Source organism: Manacus candei, unplaced genomic scaffold, assembly GCF_025592945.1.
Source record: "Manacus candei isolate 608988 ecotype Guabito, Panama unplaced genomic scaffold, ASM2559294v1 h1tg000021l, whole genome shotgun sequence".
NCBI classification, from domain to species: domain Eukaryota; kingdom Metazoa; phylum Chordata; class Aves; order Passeriformes; family Pipridae; genus Manacus; species Manacus candei.
In genome coordinates, this window is record NW_026138069.1 from 3078290 (window position 1) to 3094902 (window position 16613).

The 16613-nt window shown below is 38.2% G+C and overlaps 1 protein-coding gene across 1 annotated transcript; it reads left to right on the forward strand.

Annotated features, from left to right (window-relative positions):
• Positions 1–2792: 2792 nt before the first annotated feature.
• SOSTDC1 (sclerostin domain containing 1) lies at positions 2793–7192 on the forward strand. The gene is made up of 2 exons (XM_051786004.1): positions 2793–3675; positions 5882–7192. Exons 1-2 carry the CDS (start codon positions 3471–3473, stop codon positions 6295–6297), a joined length of 621 nt encoding a protein of 206 aa, XP_051641964.1. The 5' UTR covers positions 2793–3470; the 3' UTR covers positions 6298–7192.
• Positions 7193–16613: the final 9421 nt, after the last annotated feature.

Here is a 16613-nt window from a genome sequence, read left to right on the forward strand (position 1 = left end):
GTTTTTTCCATCACAGAAAATGGAAAAGGCAAGAGTTAAGGTGTGTATAACTCTGGATACCATCCTCTCTGAAGCATGATGGATGGCTTTACCACTATGTTTAGGTTCACTCAGAAGCAAGGCTGTTAAGACAAGAGGAGCAGTTAAATTGAAAAAAGTGTGTAGTTAAATGTAGCACTTTATTTCTGGGTATATGTACAAACATTTAAATTAATCTGGTTAATGGGTTTCTGCCCTGTGCCTTCCCAACAGTCACCTTTCAAGCACCTGACTAAACAATGGCCTTTACACCATGCCAAGTAGTTGAAAAAAGCTCTCTTGGATCCTTAGGAGCAGTGAAATCCAGTCTCCTGGACCTTTCACACTGAGCATTTAACCTCTCCAGACACTCAGGTACAGTCAGTGTGCCCCAGCTGATCTTGAGCATCACAATGGAAGATAAAGGAGATAGAATTTATTGCCTAGGACTCAAAGCATATAGGGTTTTATAGATCAATAAGAACATCCTGAGTTATGCCCAGAGGCAAAAAGGAAGCCAGTACAGACTTCAAAGACCTTGTGTAATATATTCCTTATGGCCAATATTACAGATTAAGCAGAGCAATCTTCTAAACAAATCATTGAATCTGACTAAAATGAGGACTATACATTGTATAAGTCTGTTTTGGAAGCTACAATGGTAACTTACAGCCTTCACCTTTGTGAATTTATCACAACATCTAACTAATGATAGTAAAAAATATGTAAAGTCTGGGAACTCATTCTGAGCTAAGCAACAAGAAACACCTTTTGATTCTGAAGTTCATTGTGGAAGAATGACCAAATTTGACTGACTAGAATCCCTTCCTCTCGAGCAACTTCTAAACTCTCTCAGGGAGACTCAGAAAAAGTGGAAGACTGCAAGCTCTAGGTTTGATTAAGAAAGTATAAATCAAATTAACTGACAAACTCCTCAGAAGCCTGCTTACCTCTCAAAGCATGGAGGCTGACTGTACTGACCAAGGAACTGAAATTATGATACTTTCATACCATATTTTTAACAGGTGGAAAATACAAATAAAATTAAAATAATGTCTACTCTGTGTCTAATGCACAGAAAAATGAGGTAATCTGTATTCTCTTTCCTGTGGCAAATTCAGGGTCAAACTTTTCCTTTACAAAGGACATGAGAGGCTTGTCTTGAGGTCTTCCTTCTCTAAGTGACAAGACCAAGAGATCTACGTGACGAACTTAATGGTTTCAAGTAGACTAAATTTAAAAGGATGACTTTTAGCTTTCATTGAAAGCTGAAAAGTCTTAGCAAGCTCCTTGTAGACCCAGTTCTATAACCACTCCAAAGCCCCATGCACTTGCCCTGTGAGAAGATTATATGCCTTATTTCAAAGAAAACAGTTTTCAAGGAAACTTCTGACTTTCTTAAGTCTTGTCTAATGTGGGAAAATCTCTCTACTAGGAAGAGGTCCCCTGACTCGTACACACGGGTACTGTGGATAACTGGAAAATTGGTTCCATGCTTTTAATTATAGTGGCTCAATTCAGCACAGAGACTATCCTGGAGGGAAGGTGAGATATGTGAAGATCTTTATGATTTGTGAGTATGAGAAAAAATGAAGTAGGACCTGAACATCAACAAAGTAGACCTTTGGTTCACTGCTATTGAAAAAAAAAAAAAAAGCTCAAATATTAATGGTCTGTAATGTACATATATTTTTTGATATTTGCTTAAGAAAACTTTTTTTTCAAGGGAAGGTAAAACACACATCTTTGCTTTTGTGGTTGAATTAGATGTTCCATGAGAGTGGAACTTGCAGCTCTGTCAGGGGATAGCAGTGATCCCACTCCTCCATACATTACTCTGCTGAAAGATCTCGCTCTGCCTTGCAACATTCTTGTTATTCCAGAACTGGGTTGGGCTAGTCATAATAGATGCAGGCAATCAACTCAACTTCCCCACACACAGCTCTGCCAGTAAAACTCACTTCACCTTGCAACACTCCTGTTTTTCCTGTGTCCTTTAAGCAAAGGCTATCAATTTGGCACTTACTGTGGATCTGTTCTTACTCCTGCTGAAATCCAGGATAACTTTCTTAGTGATGCAAGAGGAAAGTGTTGCTGATGCAGACAAACCTCTGCTTGTGACTAGGAAGAAACAAAGTTGTCTTCTCTGAATGACTGAGATTTTGATCCTGGCAGTAGAGGTAACTAACCTCTGTTCCACTTCTGCTTTTATTACAGCAATAAAATCCGGTATGACTATAGATATCAACTCAGTTACTGAGTGTGTAAGTGAGATTAGAGTCTAACCTTTACATAATGTGGCCCTCTGCAAGGTTGTGTTTTTTCCCAAGAAAAAGGTTCCATTTAATTAGAACGCTAGACCTTTCAGTGTTGATCACTGTTGTTTTATTTATAGCAAAAATCTATAGAACATTCACCAGTATATAGACAAGCATTGACCTACTGGCAGCATCTCAGTTTACACTAGTGTTTGGATTTGGGCCATGTAATTTTATGTAAAATCAAGTAACTGCCTGACACAGTAAAACTGTGCCAAAGTAAGGATTATTCTTCTGAAAATTTGAAAGAGATTTGCATGTTTTCTCTTTGTTTCCTTTATCACATGAAATAATGCATTAAAAATATAAGAATGCTCTAGGCAATGTACAAAACTAAAAAAGACTAGTTTGGTGAATGAGCATGGTGAGAGGCTATGAATATGGATATGTTTGTACTAAGAGCCTAGAGGAGATACTTTTTATGTGGTGATACAGAAATACATACTTGTAACTTTGCACACCAGGGAGAGAATATTCCTCTAAAACAAGCAATTTCTTTTGCAGTGCTCCCTGTTGATCAAAGCTGCATAATTTAAAGCATCTAGAGGCAGCTTTAAATTATTCACAATATTTTTTTAAATGATCTTGGTATACTGCAGACAGTATTTGTGTAACTAGCAGTCTTCTTTAAGTTCTATAAATTTTTGCATCCTTACAGAGCTCATCTCAGTTTGAGAAGACGGTATGAAACTTTGCATAAGAGGAGCAAGAGCGACTCATTCTGACACCGTGTTAGTCACATCACACAAAAGTGCCAGGCACATGGGGCTACAGGGAATGGCAGAGTAGACACGGCCGTCTCTAGGTCTCAGTCCGAATTCTGCTGTTTGATGGTGCCTAAGAGTTTTCTGTATACCCTCAAAAGCCCCAAATAGGAATCCTACAATTAGTGCATCTAACTCCTCCTTTACTGCAGTCTTCTCTCCTATTGGTGAAAGGTCTTCGCAGCTCATGTAGGGATCCCACCCCTTTTGTGGGTTTTCATTCTGAAGCTATCCACAACTTTACACCTGAATGAATGCCAAACCTCCCTGAATATATAAAGGAAATCTTCAAGAGCAATTGCAGAGTTACCCAGAAGAAGCAGAAGGAAAAGATTTCATCCAGCTCTGTCAGACACAGGCTGAACCAGCCATGCTTCTCCCTGCCATTCACTTCTATGGCTTTCTCCTGACTTTCATCTTCACGAGAAGCTACTTGGCTTTCAAGAACGATGCCACAGAGATACTTTATTCACACGTTGTTAAACCCGCTGCAGCGAGCCCAAGCAGCAACAGCACGTTGAATCAAGCCAGGAACGGAGGCAGGCACTACACCAGCACTGGATCCGACCGTAACAGTGAGTATCCCACCGGCGGTACTTCCACCGCGTCCCGCAGCCCCGGGCGGCAGCTGCGCCCGTCCCGGTCCCGGGAGCGGAGCCCCCGACCGGAGCCGCGCATCCCGCCCGGCGCCCCGTGCTCCCCCCGGCCCGAGCGCGGCGCTCCAGGGAACCGGCGCCTGGGGGGAGCCGGGGCGCGGGGAGATGCTGCTGGTTCCGGGCCGGGATCTGCCTCGCCAGGCGGCCCCCGAGCCAACAGCCCGCCCTCCCCCGTGCTGGGGAGTCCTGTAGGACCGGCTCGCTCGGCCAGGTTACTTCCTGAGGGAGGTTCATCCAGGAATGCCGCGTTCTGTGGGTTATCCGGCAGGGAAGCGAGATAAAGGAAGAGGGGTGAAAGGCATTTCCAGAGCGCTCGCTTTCTTATCTCCCACTACGAGTAGGGAAGGTGTCTGAGCTACTTTTCAAATGCAATGAAATACTCTGAATTTCGTTCCCGCTGTTTGGTTTTACTTCCTGCTATAGCTCTTAACCGCTTAACACCTCCAGCAAATGTAAACAAATCAGCTCATAATTTACCTATGATCTCTGCTCTAACTTGCCTTCTTATATCTAGTCTTCTCCTGCTGAGTTTTATGTATATATGTCAGATACACGGGGATCTGGAAACCTGCTGACTTTATCTGTTCCCTCCCCTGCCCACCTCCTCAAAATGAAACAAATCCAAACAGAGAAACATACACACACCAACCCACAACAGTTCGATAAAAATAGTCATCCCTGGAAAGTGAAGGCAACGAGTGACACCGATACCTTTCAGCTAAGCCAGGTGTGTCAGCTTCTGTGAACGCAGAGGTTTTAAGCGCACAGGAAACATCTCATCATTATAAGATTACTGGAACAGCCCAGTAGGTATTCGTTGTCAATGAGCTGTCACTGGCAAAAAGCTGAGCCAGGAAAGACAGAAAAACAGGAGACAAACTTAGATCTGTGACCAGCTGCTTCCAGGTACATTCCTGAGTGCAGCTGCAGGAAGGCAAGCCTGAATCTTTTCTGCAAGGCAATCAGGACAGCAGCCCTGTCACTAGTCCCTGGGGTCAGCCTGCAGATTTACAGTCCCTCTGCCTGCCCACCATGAGACACAGGGGATAGGGTGAAGTAATCTTAATGCAGTGTCTCTGTTCAGAATTTGCTTCCAAAAATCCAAGTAGAAACAGAAGCAGCCTGTAGCTGAGATATGTAGATGTACCTTCAAAGCCTTTTATGATTCATTCTGAAATGTTTCTAGTAATTACTTCTATTTTAAAAGCGTTAGTTAATTGCATTGTGTGTAGAATCCGCGCCGTAATTGTCCTTCAGAAAGAGGGAGAGCACAGCCAGTAAAGATTGCTTATTAAAATTAAGCGCGCTGTGGGCGTTTATTTCAAAGTGTAATTACTGAAATAAACAGTTGTGTTTATTGCAGGGAGCGCAGAGCCGCACATATAGACGGGTACAAACATGCCTGTATGAGAAGCTCTGCATGTTGATTCTGTCAGTTGCCTGAGAGAATTTGCAGGATCCTCTATGTAACATATAACATACAGACTACTACAGATACAAAGATGGTGTTATCCTGAGGGCAAAATGACCCCTCTGAAATTGTTACTGCTAATCATTCAAATTTCATAGGCAGAACCCCATTCCCTGGTAACTTCAGCTGTTACCACTTCTGCAGTATCTGTGTTTGAGGCCACAGAGTTCATGGGAGACTCAGTCCACTGTAACCATGGAAAGAGAAGACACACACTGTTTGAAATTCATTTAGAAGCAAACAAACCATTTCCAAAGCATTATTTTCCCCCTTGCTAATGATCCAACATAATTGTGAACATCACAGAGCAGATTCCCTAGATTGAGAACAAACAGGAAACACTTCTTCCCTTGGGGCATTTTTCTCTTCTAAAAGGTATGTCCCTGAGAAGAAGGATAGAGAATAAAATTGCCTCTTCTACCACAACTGCTGAAGTGCATATCATTAGGATTTCTTTATGCTCTGGTATTACCCAGAGATACCATCAGCGCTTGAGGCCCTTGTGTTGGGGGACACAATAGTAAAGAGATGTCCTGTAAAGATTACAGCCTACTTTTAACTTCTGCAAAACATACCTGGTTAATGTGAAAATGACTGGCTGAGGAAATTGCTCCATTCTGAATTTCAGTGTTTATTGTTCTGTGCATTCTACAGATCGTGTTCAAGTTGGTTGCCGGGAACTGAGATCCACCAAGTACATTTCTGATGGCCAGTGCACCAGCATTAACCCCCTGAAGGAACTGGTGTGTGCTGGTGAATGCCTCCCTTTGCCACTGCTCCCCAACTGGATTGGAGGAGGTTACGGAACCAAGTACTGGAGCAGGCGGAGCTCGCAAGAGTGGAGATGTGTCAACGACAAAACTCGCACTCAGAGGATCCAGCTTCAATGCCAGGATGGAAGTATAAGAACCTACAAAATAACTGTGGTCACAGCCTGCAAGTGCAAGCGATACACCAGGCAGCACAATGAGTCCAGCCACAACTTCGAGGGAACCTCTCAAGCAAAACCTATCCAGCATCACAAAGAGAGGAAAAGAGCCAGTAAATCCAGCAAACATAGTACAAGTTAGAAGTCAAACATTCTCTCCTCTCTCATCTCCCTCTCCTCGTGCCAAAACTGAACTCACCTGTAACCATTTGCTTTACCCTTCTGACTGCTTAAAGACAAGTCTGCCATTGCTGTGTTCTCAGTTGACACTACTTGCTTTGACCAAAATCAAAAGGGGCATTCTCAGCATATGGACATTTTGGGTGATTTTCCAGATGCTCAAGATGGGGAATAACACAAGCTTTCCAAGCCCATACTATAAACTTTTACATTTTCTCCACCCATGGAGGCAAAGAAAATTTGCCATGAGTCTTCACTGAAGTCTATTTTGTAAAAAGATGCTTTGTTGTGTGTTTTCCTGAGAACAGTTATCACATCTATTGCCTTCTATATCATGTTTTATGAACTTCTGACAACAGCTTAAAAATACAACACCTTGTATCTGCTTTCAGATTCATTCTAAAAAGATGCTTTGCATGCTCACCTTTCTCTTATCTCAGTATACCAAAAATTAAAATATGCATGGCAGCAATCAAAAAGTAAAGCTGAACAAACTATTTATTTGTTGTTGTAATTATTTAATGAGCTTTTATGTGTGTTATTTCCCTTCAAAATTTCCTTATGTTTATAGCTTTTCATATGTATCAAAGTATTTTCCTATGATTTGTGGCTGGATTAGAACATAATTTTGTAGATAATGTAAAATAGACATTTTAGCATTCTTGGTATATATATTTTAATTTTGAACATTCATAGACATAGGTGTTATTTCGAAGTAGCAACATAAAAATTGTATTTTTCATTCTCCACCCTGTATTATTTTTGTTTAAAAAGTGTGCAATCAAAAGACAGATATAACTTCCTTTCAAATTCATTGGTTTCTTTTGTTTTTTTAGAAAAATAAACACTGCTAAAAACCTGTATTGTCTGGCTCTGTGTATGAAAATGCACACATTTTTATCAGTCACAACATTCAGTCTTAAAAAACGGGAGAATGTTATATGGTTTAAAAAAATCTATCCATGAAATTTAAAATTAAAACAATCCTTCTGGATGTAAAAATCTTACATGACCATTTAACAGATGGTGCTTATTAATGGTCCAAGCCAGGTTCTTATTTAACAGTTCTCAAGTTGTACATTTCAGAAGAAGTGTATATTTGGGAAGTTTTACAAGCTAGTGAGACACCACCATTTTTTTTTCTTTTCGTTAGTGATGATCAAGTCAAAGAGCAATGGTATAACTTACATATGGTTTCATCTTTTCCACAGAACCAGTAGAGTACCTCACATTTATCCACAAATTCTTATAGAATCTATCAAAAAATATATAGTAATTAATCTGCCTTTAAACACATAGTGCATGAATCACTTATTCTCAATCTTTCAAACTATATTGAAACACTGTGGGCAGGATTTCATCACAGATTCTGCTGTTCTTAAATCATTAACTTTTACAACCCATTTGCACCCAAAGTAAAAGTTACACAAGAGGATAGTAATGAAAAGTCTTGCCTGATAAGGTCTCACACAAGCTCTCTGACCTTCTTTTTATCTCATCCTGTTTTGCATTTTAATTTCAAAAGATTCATCATGAAGTTCTTGGCAGAGATCTTTCCTGGTTGTTAAAGTAGTAGAACTGCCTGACTCACTCAATACTTTATTGACAAAATTTAATGATTTTTCCTCAAAGTTACTTTTGAGAATTCTCTTTAAAATTTGCTATTTGTAAAAAATGATACATACTTTTTTATTCAATTTAAGTGATCCACGTGGTAGTACAGGTAAAAAACCCCATTGCATTAATGACCTAGCTATTTCAAATTTAGTTTTGTGATTGAAAAAATATCAAAACGATGAGACCAGAATCCATTTATACTTAAATTCCCTGATCTTAAAGGTGCTTCTTTTAAGTGTAAAAGGAGAGATAATGAATAAAGGAGTTAGCAGGGAGAGAAGTGACATGACATTGCTTCTAGGCATATCAGTCCAGCAGACCTAGAGATATATTATTTTTTTATTTTAATAGACAGTCTCATTCAATCATTTCATGAGAGAAAAAATTTTCCCAAATGCCAAACATCTATCCATTTTTAAATTGTTATCCAGCTACTTGTTCAAGATGACAAAGCACAGAAGATTGAGATAATGGACCAAAATTTAACCAAAATTATTTTCAAAGCCAATAGCCACTAAAAACCAGTAAAGCTGGCCTACCTGTTCTGTTTGACTCCCAGAGAGTAGAATGGTGAAAAAACCCACACATCTTGCTCATAACTCTTTTCCAATCATTGAAGTTTTACTGTAGGAACAATATGCATGTTTAATAAAGAGATTCCATTTAGAAACAGAGATAATAACTTCTCATTTGTCTTTTCATGCAGAACTACCCGAGGGGGAATAATCTGACACAATTCTGCTAAAATGAGTTCATGAAACTTTGCTGGATATGCTATAGAATGGCCATGGGGCCCATCTCTAAGTCTGGCATATTTGAGGGAACATGAGGGAAGCCAGCAGGAACATTGTCCATCAGCAGCAACTTAGCTTTGAAGTGCCACCTGAATTAGCTATGGTCTCTTCTTTGGCCATGACTTTGGCGCTTTGTGGGAGATATCTTCAGGAAAGCAGCGTTAGAAATATGTTAATCTTGAATTTTCTGAAGGAATAATGTTACTCTTTGTGATGCAACTCCTAACTCTGAATACTTCAATCTGGTATATACAGTCTGCCTTCTGTTTCATCTGGTTACATGTGAACTCACAGGGATCTATCCAAGGATCCAAAAAAAAAAGGCATTTATTATATGAGTACATCTAACTAGTTTCTTTTCTGTATGGAGAATGTCCAACATGTAAAGTTGCAGTGAGGAGGAAATGGGCCACTGCTCTTGTGGAGGACAGTGGAGAATGTAGCCAAAGTTTATCAAAGACTCAGTGAACAAAATAGTACTGCTTACATTGAAATAATTCTAAATATGATACATCTTAAGTTTGCTTCAAAGTTAAAAAGGAAAGACAAACACGCTCAAATTTTCTTAGTTTTCACCTAAAATACTAAGCCAAATAGATACAAGAAATACCTAAATGTTTTGAAAGAGTACAGTGTAGAGGCAGATAAGTTTTTACATAAATTAGACAACAAATAGTCTAGATTTATTAAACTAAGAATATATAGAAGTTGACTTTCTCAGTGATGTTTGATCATATGGGCAGATTGGTAAGTCCAAGGGCTTCCTAAAAGGCATTTCAAACATCTTAAAAAGAACCTAATAATTTTACAACTTCTCATACTTGCTTCTTTAGAAAACTAAAAGTGAATAAATTGGAAATTTATTTTAAATCTGTTAATCTGACATAGCTATTTCATTACTTTTGAGTTGATGAAATCCACCTCCAGCTAAGTGGTAATTGTTTTATAATGAGTGGAAATCAATTTTTCTTTAGACATCACTAGAAACAAACTTAGCCAGATGCTGATTGTTTTGATAGCATGGTAGCACTCAGAGGCACACTTTGTAGAGGCAGTGGTAGATAGTATGTGTCATTAAGACATTTATCAACTGTGGAAGTCAGAAGGGCCTGACATTTGCAGTCTAGACTAGAAAGGCCCTTGAGAAGTTTATTTATTCAGTTTTTTAATAATAGTAACAAATCTCTTGCTTTCTCCTTTCCAGCAGTCTTGGAATCTAAACCACCCAAATCCAAGCTCAGTCATTTGTTTGGAAATAAAGTAGACATTTGAATAACACCCTTCAAAATACCTAACAGATTTCTGCTAGTAAATCACTTTAGTCCTTCTAACCTTGACCTTTATATCCTTCCTGAAGAAGTACAGCATTAATCAAGAAAGGGCTGTTCAATACATTCCACTGTGAGTGTCTTGTTGCTACAGTATTAACCTGGAGGTGTTCAGTTGAAAATTATAAGGAATCCTTAGAGTTGGAAAGTATCCTATTCTCATGATGCATTTCCTTTCCCCTAGGCCAGGCGAGGGGCTTTGATTTTCAGTTCATTGACATACATACAAATATCGCTCCAGGCTAAACCTAAAAATTCTCTAGAGATTTATGAGTTAAGCAGACATTCTGTCACTGGATTTGTTAATTTTGCCTGAACGTGGCCCCCACAACAAGAGGCTTGCCCATGCATCTTTCTGAAAGACATCCAGCCTTTCAGCTTACTCCTTGTATGAGTTATGTGAACTGACACACTAGAAAAGTGTGATTTACAAGTGATATTGCCTACCACTGAGTAAATATTCAAACATCTACTTTCCTCAGTATTTCTATGCTAAGAAACTACTATTAATTTTTAATTAATGTTTATTGAACTGCACACCATGAAAATAAGTAGTCTTTATTAATTGCTGAGAAAAATCTCTACAAACGCTGGACTGTAATTCCATTCTGGGAGTTTGCATTTTCTTAACTCAGTTTGGTTTGATGTGACAGTGACATTACCTAGCTGGAGTTCAGGCCTTCTTAATGCCTCTATACAATGACAAAGAAATACAGAGGATGTCTTAATAGAAATGACTTCTTTAATAGGGCTGTTTGTGGAATATGGTATTTAATGAATCTAATGGGGAAAAAAAGAAAAGGAAGTCAGCTCCCCGGAAAAGAGGCCTAAATCAGAATTCCCTGAAACATTAATATAGTTCTGTTTACTAAACCACAACGACAACTGCTGTCAAAAGAGTGACCTTTGCTACCATCTACTTAAGTAAAAAATACTAAACTACCTAAAAATGTTTTGTTGAACACTGTTGTCTGTTTTCTGTCCCTTGCTCTGTTTTAGTCATTTTACAATAGTGTATAATTGTCTCATTGTTTACAATCATAGCTATTCTGAACTATATTAACATGGTACACTTGATTTTTGATACATAAATATTTTAAATCTCTTCTTAGAATGACTGGATGTATCATTTTTTTTATTTTGACTACTGAGAGGAAAAGTAATGCTCTGCCTTGGTCTAGGAGTTTCACATTTGATTTGTTTTGTTAGCCCCAGTGAGAAATGACTTAGTGAGGAAATTGTAAAGGAATTTAGTAAAAGTATACACCATTCTGTGAAGTCTGATGCTTTGATGGGCTAAAGAAGAGCCAGCCAGGCACATTTATTAAAGTTCTTTTATATAAAACAGTGGAGAGTTGAGGGACAGGGCCTAAGGAGAAAAGTACTTGCCTAGCCCTACCACAAGAACTGCCACTGAGAAACAGAGGGACTATGCAAAGCTTTGAAACACTCTGTAGCACAAAGACTTTGTTTCAATTGCAGCCGAAGCAAGTTTAAACATCTGTTGCTTGTTAGATTATTATTTTATTTATTTGCTTATTTATTTATTCATTTAGTTTGGGATGGGTTGAAGAAAGCCATTTTAGGCTCCCTATAGTCATTAAGCTGGGATGGAGAACAGAGGTCTGAGTGTTTCTAAAATGTAAAGCTACAAAAATTTGGGTTTTAGCATGGAACACTTGCTTTTGGTGTTTATTTTTTCTTCTCCCATTGAAAAAGCCTGCTGAAACTTCTGCTTTTGTGCATCTTTATTGCAATTTTTAGTACGCTAGCCAGAGCAGCTTATAGCACCTGAGAACTGGTTGTATTGCTGCACTGCATCCTTTGTTTTCAGATATTGAAATGTCTGAATTTGGGTATGTCTAGAAGAGGAGAAAGAAGAGAAGATGGATCAAAAAATTGTAACTAAATGACATGTGGAGGACAGCATGGTGCTGTGTCTTCTTAATTTTCTTCTGATCCTCATAACTTTTCATGAGACTTCAAAAGACTTGTTCTGTCTGCAAAATGCCAAGCCAAATAGTAGTCCATGAACATGCTACCCTTGGGATTTAGCAGACTGCCAAGTTTAAATACACATGGTAGATAACCATTTCTGACTGTCTCTGTGTCTTAATTTCCCATGCAAAGGGAAGAATGCGCAGCACAGTGTGTCTGGACCATTTCACACTGAACCAGGGTAAGTCAGGGAGACTTCACAATCTGCCATTTCCACATAAAAATACATTTCACTGCACTGTTCGTATCTTCTGGTGGGTGACCACGGCCTTCCCTCCCTGAGGAGAATGAATATTACCTAATCTGAAAAAGTTCACATACAGGTTTCTTAGAATGCTATCAGTCTGTCACACACCTGGACTCCCTTATTGAAGAATTTGGCTCAAACTCCTGCTTACAACCTATATAAAATATAAATATTTAAGATATATATACCTATAAAATTACAGTAATCTGATTTTGTGAACAAGACCATCAAGAATATAGCTAGTGAGTTATCCATAAAACCTCTTCTAGGTGCTCTGCAGCTATTGTCCCTATATTTTCTTTTGATCTTTTTGTAATCAGTTTTGAATCTTGACACCTCTGCCAGAAGAAAACATTTGCAACATCCTTTGCCAAGAATAAAGTAAATATTAAGGATTTCCATTTTTATTTGCTTAATTAAATACTTCTTTGCATAATTCTTCCATAAAAGCCCTCATTAGACAGACCATTCAAGCCACTGTCTTAATCTTAAGAACATAGTACCTTGTGGTACTCTTTATCTACTCAAATAGTGCAGCCCCGTGCAAATCTGTTTGCTTCTGCCCTTCACTTTGAAACTTCTGACTCTAGCAAAATCCAAATCCTCTTTCCCATGGTGTCTCAATGCCCAAACTCTTTTCTTTCCAGTAGTTAGCTTACTTGTTCCACATTCTTTTTCAAAACACACATACACACACAGAAGGATGCATGACTTAATTATTTAATCCGTTTTATGAAGTGTTCAGTACTGAAAAAAACAATGTATGTAGAAACACAAGTGTGCTGGCACAGGTCAATGCCAAGAAGAATTTTTAAAGTAGGGTGAGTTGGACTGCATTACTCAGAAAAACAGTAACAGGATACAGAGCATTTTTCATTAAGTAGTTGGTTTGCATCCAGCTAGATTAGTATGCTGGAAAATGGTTAACCTTTCATGGTTGCTCAGCAGTGTATGTTAAACAAGCTGAGTCTCTATATAATTGCTGGATGACAGGTAGCCACATTGCTGCAGTTGGGAAAAATCTGTAAGCCTGATCTTTCTAAAAACTGAACAGGATCAAAGGATTGACCCTTTCCAATCTGACATTTTTGTGCTATAACTGCATAAGCCAGCAAAGGATGAGGTAAAGGATTAGGACAAGGCTACTGTTTTTAAGGACTATCATCCTGCATGTTTTGCTCACTATAAAGCAACTGTTCAGAAAGAGCAAAAAGATTCACAAACTTTACCACAAGGCAGGCTGCATTTTAAGGTACTTCTCTTACAAATTGCCAAAAAGGTTAGAAAGTAACTCTAAAAAATCAAAAGGAAAGGGGAAAAATGAACTACCTCCAGATAATTGTTTTGTCTAATCTATACCATATAAATCCACAATGAAGGCAAAGTCCAGTTTTTGTGTTGCATAGTATCTTGTGTTGCCAGCTGCAATTTCAGTCCCTGATGGTATAGCTAGAACCAGTCTTAATTTATTAAATAAAAAACTTGCATGGATGGAATCCCTCCTATATGAACTCTGTCAGACTGACTTTATCTATATTATTCAAACATAGGACTAATGAATAACATTCCTGGCATTCTTAAAGAGAGGACTGTTATTAACATGACAAGAGATGCAGAAACAATGCTTTTGGTGTAGTAATAAGTAATAAAGCTTGTACCCCTATTCACACCAAATATGCAAATTTTCATTGATGTTGTTTGATTCTCTCCATCACTTGAAGTTTGGTGAATTGTTTCATATTCTTTTACAAATATTCCCTGGAGATAACACAGAACATAGTAAAGCAATAAAACACGGCATGATAATATGCACACACCAAAATTAAAACAAAAATTTAGAGCAGTGAAAATCCCAATTCTATTCCAAATCTAACTTCAGCTCCTAAAGTATTTTCTAATATTGCACTACATAATTCTATATCACTGGTGTCTTGACAGCTGTGGCTTAATACCACTTATTTAATCAGTTCATAGCCCATCTCTGCTCTGAATCATCTTGGGAAAAGGAAACTGCCATTAATCTTTCGTCAGAGGTAACTGTTTCTCCAGTGATGACTCAACATCTGTCAAAAAAGAGTAAATTAAACATTTCTTTTTTTAATGACATGATAGGCCACTGTCCTAATGGTTGGTGCCTGCTGTTAAGTGAGAGTGACAGTGGAAAACAGGGATTTCCGTCCCTGAACTTCCATGTCTTTGTTAGTGTCACCATCCAATGCACTCCAACAGTCGAAGACCCTAAAACACAGTTCCCGTTAATAAGCACAACACATGGTGATTGTGGAGCTCCACAAAGTGGAGCAGACAGATCTACCCAAAATTGGCATGACTTAGCATCTGACCAACATACCTAGAATCTACAAAGATCCTTCCAGAGCCAAGTGTTGAGGACTATTCAGCCATTTCTAATGAAAAATTACATGAGGTCTCCATCTTATAACCTACTAGCTAAAATAGTTGAAATCCTTCTTCAAGTCTTTAATCTTTCTGAATTTCACAAAAACTCCTGCAATCAAGGACTCTCACTCTCATGAATTATTGAATAACATACTACAGAGTAATTCTCTTATCTTTAAATTCTTTTATTTTGTGTACACAAAATACTCATTAGCTCTTGAACTAACCTTCCATACCTCAGATAAATGGCCTAGAGGGTTATCAGGTAGAGAATGGATAAACACTTCAGGGGAAATATAAGATTTTAGGGTGAAGCTTTAAAATGCAATGTTTTTCTCTAGCAGTTGCACAGAACATAAGCAAGATGCTTCTTCTGTGTATCAAGTATTCATAAGCTCTAAAAGAAATTTAGCTACCAGAACCATGCAAAACAATGCCAAAGGTGTGATATAAAACACACAGGATACAACAGGTGAAACTCAATGCATGTTTTTCAACACACCTTCAATGACGTGCAAGTATGACAACACTCCACTGTGTTCAAAGACCACATTTTCTTTACATTTGTAGCATTCATAGTCTCTATTTATGCTTCAACTATTAAAAAACTATATTTTGCAGAACTTTCTATGAAGGCAATAGCACTCAGAATTCCCCTTAGGGATCTGATCTGTAAGTGATTCTATGCCACTGTGTATGGGGCATGTAAGGACTCCTTGATATTTGGTAGTCAATTATTTACATCATTTAAGTTATGTATGTGCATAACTCTGTTACTGAATACATGCTGTTTTGATCTTGGTTCCACATAGCAATAAGAGCAAATCAATAGCACAACACTTTATCTAAGTATTCCACACATCTATAGCATTTTTCATCAAACAATCTAAGAGCAAGAAATAACCTTTTGCAGACATATTTGTAAAAACACAAATATAAATATATGGTAATATGAAATAAGATAAGATTTCCCTGAAGGTGTTAAACATGCTTTGGATGGAAAATATTTTTGCCTTTTCCAGCACTCCCCTATCTATTATACTGCCTTGAGCCATGTGTTCCCTATGACATGACATTGACTTGGGAACCACTATCACCACAGAGCAAATACTCTGAGGCAGCTGCTGTGCAACAAAGACTGAAATAGCAAAGATGTAAGTCAGTCCAAAAGGACTACATGGAGGGTCGATCAGCCTCAGGCAACAAGTAAAAGATTGTGAAGAGCATAAAATAAAACTGTCACAGGATTACTTTTTCTAGTGATCTATCAGAACTGAAATAAATATCTGGAAACAATGGTTTCCATGTAAGCCTAAGACTTTGAGATCTTGTGTAACGTGCCACAAATAGCAACAGACATGCAAGATAAAAACTGAAATTCTGTCTTTTGGAGGACTTTCTAATCTCTTTAGATATGCAAAGAACTTGTGTCTATTTCTGTAAACAGTGACTTCAACAATTAGAGACAGTTACTGGTGACTTCAAGAGAGCCAAGACTGCTATCCTACTTGAACAGAAAAACTATCTAAAGAGAACTGGCATTCCACTTGCTTCCTTACAGCTCTGGATTTGATGGCTTGTCACCACTGAAGAAATAGTTTATATATCTGAAAAAAATTAGTGAAATACAATCTTGCGAACACAAGGTTCAGGTTAAAAGCCTGCACCACTGCTCAGAATGCTACAGATACCATGTTAGCTTGAAGAATGGCTCTCAGATTTAAAATACTTTTAGCTTTACATTGTCTTTTATGGATCTTGCACTTCCATAGTCGGAAGTATTGTAATTTTTTTGTAATTCTGCTTTTACAGTTCACTTTAACTTGTGAAATGCTACTTGATTCCATGCACTTCCCTTTAAAACACACAATAGCAAACCTTGCTGCTTGTCAGGAAA